The sequence below is a fragment of the Haliotis asinina genome, chromosome 15, assembly GCF_037392515.1.
Source record: "Haliotis asinina isolate JCU_RB_2024 chromosome 15, JCU_Hal_asi_v2, whole genome shotgun sequence".
In the NCBI taxonomy this organism is placed as follows: Eukaryota; Metazoa; Mollusca; class Gastropoda; order Lepetellida; family Haliotidae; genus Haliotis; species Haliotis asinina.
Genome location: NC_090294.1, coordinates 538,648 through 549,385, shown reverse-complemented (window position 1 = coordinate 549,385; position 10,738 = coordinate 538,648). Strand labels below are relative to the sequence as shown.

Genomic DNA, 10,738 nt, shown 5'->3' with positions numbered 1-10,738 from the left:
ATACTGCTTAACATAAGTGGCATAAACGTCTGCCCGGTAACACCCGTGACTTACTTGTGTTGGAGGGATAATAAACACTCATAATAGAAGTTCCAATACAGACTTTGGAATCATAGCAAGGAACTCAGGAGATGCTCTGATCAAGATTCTCGCTGGACCGACCTGTAATGAACCTAACATCCAGAGCACGTAGCTCTGATAATCTTGGGGCTGTACTCAAGGCCATAAGGAATGCGGTCTTCCAACCAAGATAAGACAATATTGCTTTGTCTATAGATTCGAATTGATGGTGTAAAAGCGCTGTTAAACGACTGCTAAATCCCACATTTTAACACGTGTGATAATGTGCACCACAGGCGAAAATATGAACTTGTATTGTTTATCACTGTTTTCAGAGAAAATCAAGTGTTAGAGGGCGCATTCGTAGGAACTATATTACTTTACACTTAGTTTATTTCTGTCTCACCTCGGGTCTGGAGAGTTGTGATCTCATTGCCAACATGGTTGTACTTCAGGACAATGTTGCATTCTGGGATATCCAGTCCTTCCTCTGCCACAGATGTGGCGACAATCAACTTGACCTGTCCACTCTTGAACTTGGCAACCACTTTGTCTTGTTCATTCTGTGTCATTCCTACAGAAAGGAGCTGTCTTCAATAAGAAATAAACAATCCAAACGTTTTGTTAATTCATAATCTGTTCTTTATTTACCATGTGAAAGTGAATTTTACGTTGGGCTTTCTCCACTTATTGTATAACCCTCAGTCAAAGGTATTGAGTGTCCCAGGTTTGAGTAAACAATGAAGGGGGGCCTTGGATGTGCCAGGTATTAACAATGAACGGTGGCCTTGGGTGTGCCTGGTTTTAACAGACAAGGAGGGATATATGGTTGTCCCGGGTTTGACATTGAGGGAGTATTGGCAGCATTAGATACGGACATGCAAACTCAAGCAGCCAAGTGAGTGTTTCCTGCATTGGCCGCTGTAGCCACCTACACACAGCACGACTCATGGTCCCTGTGTCTTTAAATGCAGAGACTACTCCTTCTCACTTAAACATTTTTGACATATTTTACCTCCTTCCTCCTCATTTGCTCCTGCCCCGGTGAAGGCCATGGCTTTAAGATCTTTCAGCTTGGGGTCAATCTTTTCGTCTTCATTCAGCCAGTTGGTCAGAGCATAGCAGGTGGCCCGGGTTCTCACAAATATGATGACCCTTGAGTCACTGCCCTTTGTCTCCAGCAGCTCTATTAGCGTTTTGGCTAACATTTTCAGATTAGGGTTGTCAAACGTGGGGTCATCTTTCCGTTTTTGTTCATAACGGATCAGTTTCTTTTTCAAACCTTTAATTTAAAGATATGAATTTCATGTGTTATTAGCACACAATACATCATGGCACTTTATTTAGAAATTGCTGAGTGTGGCGTAAAACTAAACTAACTCACATTGTTGACGATGCAATACTTGTGTGAAGTTGAGAGAATGAGGTCTCGGTTTGATTTGAGGGAGGAAAGCAAAGGGGTAACATTTATGTTGCTTTAAAAGAAACGCCTACATAACCAAGCTGGATATGGGTCCTTAGAAACAGTTTCAGTTGTGTTTTCAGTTTGACTGCAATCACAATTACAGACTTTGTGGCAATGTTGTAATAGAGAAAGTATTTTTATAATGATGATAATAATTTACATCTGTAGGATTTAGTTGTGGGAAGTATGTTGTCCTTTAGATATTGTCCTTGTTCCTGTGTTTACATTTTGACTAAGCCTACACATACGTGTTTCAGCCTTTTCAGATTTTGTCCTCACTTGTGAAAAGCTTTGATAGTTCCTCGTCTGTCTTGCTTTCATTCTGTCTCGGTTCCATGTTACTGAGTTCTTTCTGCAGGTAGTCCACTACATCATGGATGCGAACATACTCATGGATTTCCAACGCTGCATTGTATTTCTTGGACACAAATCAAATCATAATAACATATAAGTGAGGGAATTTGGGGACAGATGTGTGTGTGTGTCTGTGTGTCTATATATATATACATATACTTGATGTATGTGTATACATCATCCCCGATAATCTCCAGGCTATACGTTCTGATGCTGCCAGTAAAGATTATCTGTAGGCTATACATTCAGATAGTACCAGTAAAGATTATCTCTAGGCTATACATTCAGATACTACCAGTAAAGATTATCTCTAGGCTATACATTCAGATACTACCAGTAAAGATTATCTCTAGGCTATACATTCAGATAGTACCAGTAAAGATTATCTCTAGGCTATACATTCAGATACTACCAGTAAAGATTATCTCTAGGCTATACATTCAGATACTACCAGTAAAGATTATCTCCAGGCTATACATTCAGATACTACCAGTAAAGATTATCTCTAGGCTATACATTCAGATACTACCAGTAAAGATTATCTCTAGGCTATACATTCAGATACTACCAGTAAAGATTATCTCTAGGCTATACATTCAGATACTACCAGTAAAGATTATCTCTAGGCTATACATTCAGATACTACCAGTAAAGATTATCTCTAGGCTATACATTCAGATACTACCAGTAAAGATTATCTCCAGGCTATACATTCAGATACTACCAGTAAAGATTATCTCTAGGCTATACATTCAGATACTACCAGTAAAGATTATCTCTAGGCTATACATTCAGATAGTACCAGTAAAGATTATCTCCAGGCTATACATTCAGATACTACCAGTAAAGATTATCTCCAGGCTAACTCCACGCCTGTTATGCTCATAGAGCTAACAATCAGTAAGGCATTATTTAAGTCCACTGATATAGAACTTTTTGAAGAGAAATTTTTGAGATGACGTTTAATGTTTTCAAGGGTTGAAGATGACTTCCATTTGACTGATGTCATGTTCTGGAAAGACTTGTCGCCAAATCATTTGAGTTTCCACTTTAGAACACACACCAGTACATCAGCCGAGGAAGAAGGCAGACGTTTTGTTGGCATGTAAGGAGAGAGGAGGTCTTGAAGATAGACTGATTAGCAAGGGCTTGGGTGATGTGGCAGTGTTTTGGTTGGAGAGAAACTATGTGGGTGCTTGTGTTCTGGATGCGTTGCACTTTTTGTGTGGACTCGTAAAACTGCACACAACAAGCTGTTAAACCAACCAAGTCGTGAGATCATCAGACTGGAGTAGGACGCCAAGATTTCCGACATATGGAGAATGCTGACTGACCATGTTTCCAGCTTTCAACTGCTCATGTTGTGATTTTACTAACATGCTACTTGTGCCACCAATCTTAACCTCTGTCTTGTGTCCATTTTGTTTTAGTTTGTTGTTGAACATCCACAAACCAAAATGGTCAATGGCATCGTGATATGATATGATGTAGGATATTTATATGACGCACATATCCACGCACTGGTGCATGCTCCAGGCGCTGGTATTATCCCCTCGATCACTGCATGTCAATCTCAACAGCACATCGTATTTCAAGCTCAACTCCCTGGGGAGTATACAACTCTTGCTGCCACTTGGCGCACCGATTTTATTGAGGCTCTCTCATCCTAACGAGGTACCCAATTCACACCTGGGTGGACTGGGACACGTAGTCACAGTACTTTGTCCAAGTTCACTGCACGTTGCTGTACCAGCAACTCAGTGTTTGCATGTATTCATGTGGCCACCGTCAGGTCATATACCAGTTCTATTTAAGTCAGAACTGTTGTCACAGCCCCTGGTAATGCCATCAAACAACAGAGTATCGTGAACATAAAGATGGTGATTGGTAGTTTCCTTGCAAAACAGGTCACCAATTTCTTTGGTATACAAAGAGAACAATACAGAGCCGAGAACTGGCCCTATTGTACAGCACACAGAAGTAGAGATTCCCCTGACTGAACATTATGAACAGCAACAGATCGAGTCCTGCTTCACGAGTAGGACGTAAACCATACAAGAGTCATATCATTTAATCCATACTGTAACGGAAGTATTGACAGAAGTATCTGATGATTCACCGTATCAAAAACGCGGTCGATACATCCACGAGAGCAGGCATGGCTGAGTTCCACCTGACAACGTTCCACTGCAAATCATTTACGACATTGAGCAGGGATGTTTCCGTGCTGTGGAATGACCTATAGCCGAAGTGGAATTTGTGATTGAGGCCATTCTTGTCTAAGGTCAAATTCGTGCCTAATCTTCTCAATCTTAGAGGAAAAGAACTCGCCAAGGTCGGAGCAAAAGTCAAATCATTTCCAACATTAGGTAGAGTGGTGTTTGACGTCTTTCCAAGAAAGGAAAACAGATGTGCAGAGTCCTTTGAGGTTTTGCAGATTGGGGAATGCATTGTCACGATTCAGTTTGTTTAATCGGGGAGATTATCTCCAGGGTTACGTTCAGATACTAGTGGAGATTATCTCCAGGGGTTACATTCAGATACTACTAGAGGAGATTATCTAGGATTATGTGTGTATGGTGTATTTCAGCAGTATAAGGTATAATGATCAACGTGTACATTATATCAATTGAACAACACAGTGACAAGACAAGGGTGACAAGTACCGTTCTGGCATTTTAGACGTTGGGTGGTAAACAGGAAGACAGGGTACGTTATTCAGCCAACCACTGGCGTTCTCCTGTTACAGCATCAGTTACCAATAGTCATTGTTGTTCCTGTCTGCTTCATGTCTGTTTCATGTATGATTTTGTTATTCTGTTTCAGATGTATATGTTCTGTGCTGTAATACTTCACTCTTGCTTGAGAGTGGTGTACGAGTCTCTACCGAAATGACGCCTCATGATGTCACGACGTTGTGATATCTTAAAGTGTACTACCTTTGTAAGGTAATATTCTATAGTTTAGTAAAGATTTGAATTCTATCTGTTAGTGTAAGGTATCATTTGGTTTGTGTAAGGTATCAGTTGGTTTGTTCAAGACATCTGTTGGCTTGTTTGGGATATCTGTTGGATTGTTTAGGATATATGCTGGTTTCTTTGTGGTATATATTGATTTCTTTAGGATATATGTGTGTTTGTTAGGTATCAATTGGTTTATTTAGGGTATCTGTTGGTTTCTTTAAGGTATGTGTTTGTTTAGGGTATCTGTTAGCTTGTTTAGAGTATCTGTTGGCTTGTTAAGAGTATCTGTTGGCTTGTTTAAGGTATCTGTTGGTTTGTAGTCTCAATAATTTACACTGATATCATATACTTCAGCACACAAATCATAGCAACAACAATCCACTATAGGTACGTTAGATCCACGTCTTCCAGCACATAAAGCAACGCATTTGCAGAATTTAAGTTGAAACTTTTCAATTATTGATCTTGATATAAAGTGATCTCTCCATTTGTCTGAGAAATGTAGTAAAATTGGTTATATTTCTAACTTTTGTTTAATGTATCATTTCAGTCACTCTTGAACCCAGTGTTTCTTTAGCTACGTACAAAAAGCTGATCGGCCATCTCAAAAATGCCTCTTGCCATCTCAGTTTTTCTTGGCTCCATGTCTTTGTCATGGCTGCTGTAGGTTCCAGTTTGGACCAGCCTTGCCTCATTCCTCAGCTGGACAGCCCATTGGCCATACTGCTGGCTATTGCGGTCATTGGGGCGCCTCATTAGCAAGTTGTCAATTTTTCTGTTATTCAGATCTAATAAAGCCAAATTACATTAAACTGCACAATGGACGCATTATTGTCATTATAATACTGACTTTAACATGAAACAAAAAATGATTAGGTGTTGATTGTTATTCCTTGAGAATCGTAAAAAGAATTGGTCTCTAGTTTCAACAATACCTAACCGAAAAGAAAATGAATAAAATGAGACAAACATAATTGAAAGACTTGGGTCTTTTGTTTTTCTTCCAATAAATGCAAAACAAGTATTCTATTTTGTATTCCTTCAGCTGACCAAGACATAAGCATGTACTAAAGGCCAGCTACAGTTCTGTGGACGTCATTAATCATTCTTCATTGGTCAACAGAAGACAGTGTTGGTCAACGGATGGCAGTGTTGGTCAACAATTTTCACTGTTCACAAAAGATGGCATTGTTGGTCAACAGATAACAGTGCTGCAGATAGCCATTTTGGTCAACAAATGGCAGTGTTGGTCAACAACTGGCAGTGTTAGTCAGCAGATGGCTCTGTTGGCCAACAACCGGCAGTGTTGTCAATTGCTGGCAGAGTTGGTCAAATTCTGGCAGTGTTGGTCACCAGACGACAGTGTTTGCAACATCTGGCAGTGTAGATCAACAGATGTGTTTTGGTCAACTGCTGGCATAGTTGGTCAAATCCTAGCAGTGTTGGTCAAAAGATGGCAGTATTGGTCAACAGATGGCAGCGTTGATGAACAGCAGGCAGTGTTGTCAACACCTGACAGTGTCGGTCAACTCCTGTTTACGCAGTATATGTTTACTGTGCAAACCCACTACATTTCAATTAGATGGGTCACTCACCATTAATGTCAATCATTTGATCCTCTATAGTCTTCATTGCATTCTCCAATTCTTTCCGTGCATGGTCCAGTCGGTTTTCAGTCAACTTAATCTTTTCTTGTGAAAAAGAAACATGAGAGATTAGTATAGCATGTATATTTGATTTCAACATAACCCTTGGGAGAGAAACATTGTAAATAAAAGCAACAAAACCCTTCCCATATTCATGAGAAATCGAGTATGAGTACAAAAGTGTCTACATCATAGGCCTATCATGAACTGACGTAAGGCTGCGACTGTTTGACTGCTGTTCAACCAATCATTGCCTCTTTCCTTTAGCTTAATGCTGCACTCAGTAATGTTCCAACTATAAGGAAATGACTTTACAACCGAGTCTGGATTAGACAATCCACTGATCAGCAGTGTAGGCATCCATCCAAAGTGTCATCATGAACTGATACACTATCTTCTAAGTGTACCACTTTATCCATTATGATGTCCCTGACAATCGGCAGTTAGTTATTTGGCCTTCACCTGAACCACTTTCACCTGAACCACTTTCACCTGAACCACTTTCACCTGAACCACTTTCACCAGGACCTGTCCAGTTTCAACTGAACAACTTTCACCTGAACCAGTTTCACCAGGACCGGTCCAGTTTCACCTGAACCAGTTTCGTCTGAAGCGGTTTCACCAGGACCAGTTTCACTTGGACCAGTTTCGTCTCATTTTAAAGTCGTATGGCTCACAGCCAGTCCCCAAATAACATCAGCATATACAGCCAGTCAGTCCCAAGCAACCGTCACTAAACCCATTGTTACTTATCCCACAATCACTTATTCCAGTGTTGCTTATCCCATTGTCACCAATCCCACTGTTATTTATCCAACTGTTATCCCACTGTCACTAATCCCTCTGTTACTTATCCCAGAGCCACTAATCCCACAGTTACTGATCCCACTGATTTTCTTGATAGACCTACTTTCATCTGGCACAGGGACCATTTCTCTGAGTTCATCTATGTGTCTGGCTGATCCGTGTCATAATGTATCAAAAGAAACAATCAGCATAAAACATAAGGTACTATTATAGTACTGTCAGAAATAGAAAGAAAAAACTGTTTCTTCACAATAATATCTACAATTTATGTAGTTAATATGTGAACGTGTGAAATATATGTTGAACTCATTTCTGCCTAACAAGAGTTTGAGTGGTAGTGAGATGGGACACATAGAAAAAGGACTATACTGAGGCATTACGGAGAGATGAGGTGCCAGGTGTTTTAAGTCCAAAGTGACTTAAATGGAACAGACCTTATGCAAATTACTGTATGTTGATATTGTACTACAAATGATGCTTTTCGAAAACCCATTTTCTTCATAGACCTACTTTCATCTGGCACTGGGACCATTTCTCTGAGTTCATCTATGTGTGACTGTACTGTTGAGAGATAGGGGGCATCCATGTTGGCACATAGCTTCAGGATATTGTCTACGGCCTCCTCATCAACCGTTGCCTTCTCTACCCCCAGTGAGGCTGTCAGGCCTACAATCTGAAAGCAACAGGCAGGTGATTTATTACAAATCAGCGAAACCATATTATTGTTTTATATATTTCACAGTGTTAACCTCTGTCCATCTCTTCTGGAGAGAGAGTGTACTATAGCTTTCTTATTGTTTGCCCACTGCTCTGAAGAATGAGCAAGAGTTTCCAAGGGTTACAGATGTAGTGGATAGTGGGCATCTACAGCCATGATGATAACATGAAAATCATTAGTGTAAATGATGATACATGTACTCACCTGAGGTAGACGTTTTGATCTCTGCTTGCTTTTCTGCTTGAGATATCTGATCATGAGCTTGTTGTATGGCTCGCCTTTCCGTGTGTGGTGGCACTCGTCCAGCACAATAAGACTGAACACAGACAGCGACTTGATCTTGGCATCCTTCAGCTGGTTCTCCAGGATCATTGGCGTCATCACAATGATGTCGAAGTCGTTCAGTAACTGGTGGAGGAGTTTGCTCCTGTCATCCTCACCACTCAGCTTCAAAATCTGCAAACCAGAGTGACACAAACACAGACGTTCAATAGAGTGACACAAACACAGACGTTCAATAGAGTAACACAAACACAGACGTTCACTTGTTCAGTGATATATATACGTACAAATCTATGATATGATTGTCGCAGAACTAAACAAGTTGGGACCATTGATCCATTGAGCCCCATGATGAAATGTTTGAACTTAATTTGTTGTTTCTATTAAAGCACAATAAATCAGTGACTGATAAGTATGTGCTTCATCAGTGACTTCATTAAAGCATTTTGTTTCATTATTGAAACAAATGCCTCAGTGCTCTCCTAAAATATGAGATGAAGATTTTTCTCACCTTATACTGATCACCAAGGAATTGAAAGAAGGTTTTGTACTGTTGAGTTACCAGAGGAACTGTGCGTGCCAAGAACGCCACCTTTCTTTTTCCTGGAACAATCATCAGGGCACTGAACACGGGGAACTAAACCAAGATCTTTTCAACGCATTTATTAACAGTTAAGCTTCATTTTTGTGTAAATTCAAACTCAAGCGACCATGTAGTATCAAACTAAAATGCTTTATGGTTCAACTTCTTTATTATACAAGGTCACAACGTTTCGAGACAGATCCTAGTCTCTTCTTCACTTCACCTGACCTTGTATAATAAGGAAGTTGAACCATAAAGCATTTTAGTTTGATCCATCCAACTTCTAAATGCCTTTGAAAGGACCATGCAGTATGTTAGCATAACATCTCGATACTTCAATAATGAACAATGACAATCGTTATACATATAATCATAGCCATGTTGGCTCTCAGCATAAAAGTACAAACTGAATACTTGCTACTCTTAATAGTTTCCTCGTCAGCCAGACAAATATATCTCATAATCTTTAAAGTTATAGACACATCAGTATCAACACATCAACAATGTACCCTTTTTTGAAAGGCAAAGTACATCATCTTTACTCTATCATTATTGTTATGGTTGTCGTGGTTGTTGGATGTGACCTCAGTATCTGTGAACAGAAGGTTTTTGCAATTGAAATCTGGGTTTGTTTGTCGGAAAGCAATTAATGTATAATGACGTGCAAAAAAAACCCAAACTTTCTATTACCAAAACCAAGAGATTTTGACATAATATGCACGCGTGTCATATGAAACTGGAGTTTGTATTTTTGTATTTTAGGAACGATTACGGCCATACGCCCACAAAATCATCTGTTGTACAGATCTTGCAAATCATTTGCTGAGCAACAAAGGCTACATGCACGTGCGGAAATGCTATACGGCAGGTGGACACGTGACATTACAGAAAACCACAAATGAAATGCCACGTTGAACGTCAGCAGCACGAGAGAGGTCAGTTGAATGCTACAGTTCGGGGCTACAACTGGTCAGACTGGTGCAGGTTGGTTGCTCCGTAGTTATGGTTAGGAACCTTCGCCAACAATCAGACAGGTCAGACATTGGACAGGCCACAGACAGGCAGACCCTTTAAAATTGACTCTTCTCCACTTCTTTCCAACTAGAAGACTTGCTAACAATTCCCTTAAATACCTCCCCCAGAAGTGTCTGAAAGTTAAATACTTTCCACACTTACAAGCAGAAGTAAATAGAATCAGCTAATCCTGAAATAGGATAGAACTGTCTCCACCGGAAATGCCAGCAAAATCCGTTTATTTTGTGTGACCATTGACATTGTCAAGTGGTATTTGTACTTTTGATTATGATCTCTATTGCATATTTCTACAAAGCGTGGGCAGAATGCAGCTCTGCTCATGTTTTATAACATTTCATTTTGTACGTAATTCTGGATTACATTTCTGCTTCAGTTACTTATCAGCTTGCTGCTGTCAACAACATCTAGCTACCTCTTGTTCTTCAACTTCCAGTGTGGGTTTATTTAGTTTATTGAAACTTAAATCAGTATTGTGTCGTTTATTTTAGCTGAATTTAGTTCAGTCTTGTTTAACTTCGGTTTAATTCAGTTTCTGCTCAATCAACCATTGTGTTCAGCGGAGATTATTTCGTTAATATATATAAGGATATTCAGTGTGCATTTTGCATGAAAATGACTTCATTTCATTCCTACTTCTCTTCTATCTATTCAGCTAAAATGTCCGGGAAAGGTATTACTAAGTTACAGTAGCATGTACCTATTGTCTGCCTTAATATTTAGTTACTTGCCTAGTTTGCAAATACACATTTTCAAGATGGGATTTGTCAAACACCTTGCAATATATGTTCCCTCTACTGTGTATACGTTGTCTTGGGTTTCTTTCTT

General features: G+C 39.7%; 1 protein-coding gene across 1 annotated transcript in view; it reads right to left on the bottom strand.

The window, feature by feature from the left end:
- Window positions 1–406: 406 nt before the first annotated feature.
- Window positions 407–10,738, bottom strand: part of LOC137265123 (antiviral innate immune response receptor RIG-I-like) — a 33,642-nt gene continuing 23,310 nt past the window's right edge. Inside the window, exons 9-16 of the mRNA XM_067800429.1 lie at window positions 8,807–8,898; window positions 8,218–8,469; window positions 7,806–7,968; window positions 6,438–6,533; window positions 5,428–5,630; window positions 1,805–1,943; window positions 1,076–1,342; window positions 407–634 (exon numbers count right to left, since the gene is read on the bottom strand). Of these exons, the coding sequence (XP_067656530.1) occupies window positions 447–634; window positions 1,076–1,342; window positions 1,805–1,943; window positions 5,428–5,630; window positions 6,438–6,533; window positions 7,806–7,968; window positions 8,218–8,469; window positions 8,807–8,898 (1,400 nt within the window). The 3' untranslated portion in view covers window positions 407–446. The remainder of the gene's footprint in view (window positions 635–1,075; window positions 1,343–1,804; window positions 1,944–5,427; window positions 5,631–6,437; window positions 6,534–7,805; window positions 7,969–8,217; window positions 8,470–8,806; window positions 8,899–10,738) is intronic.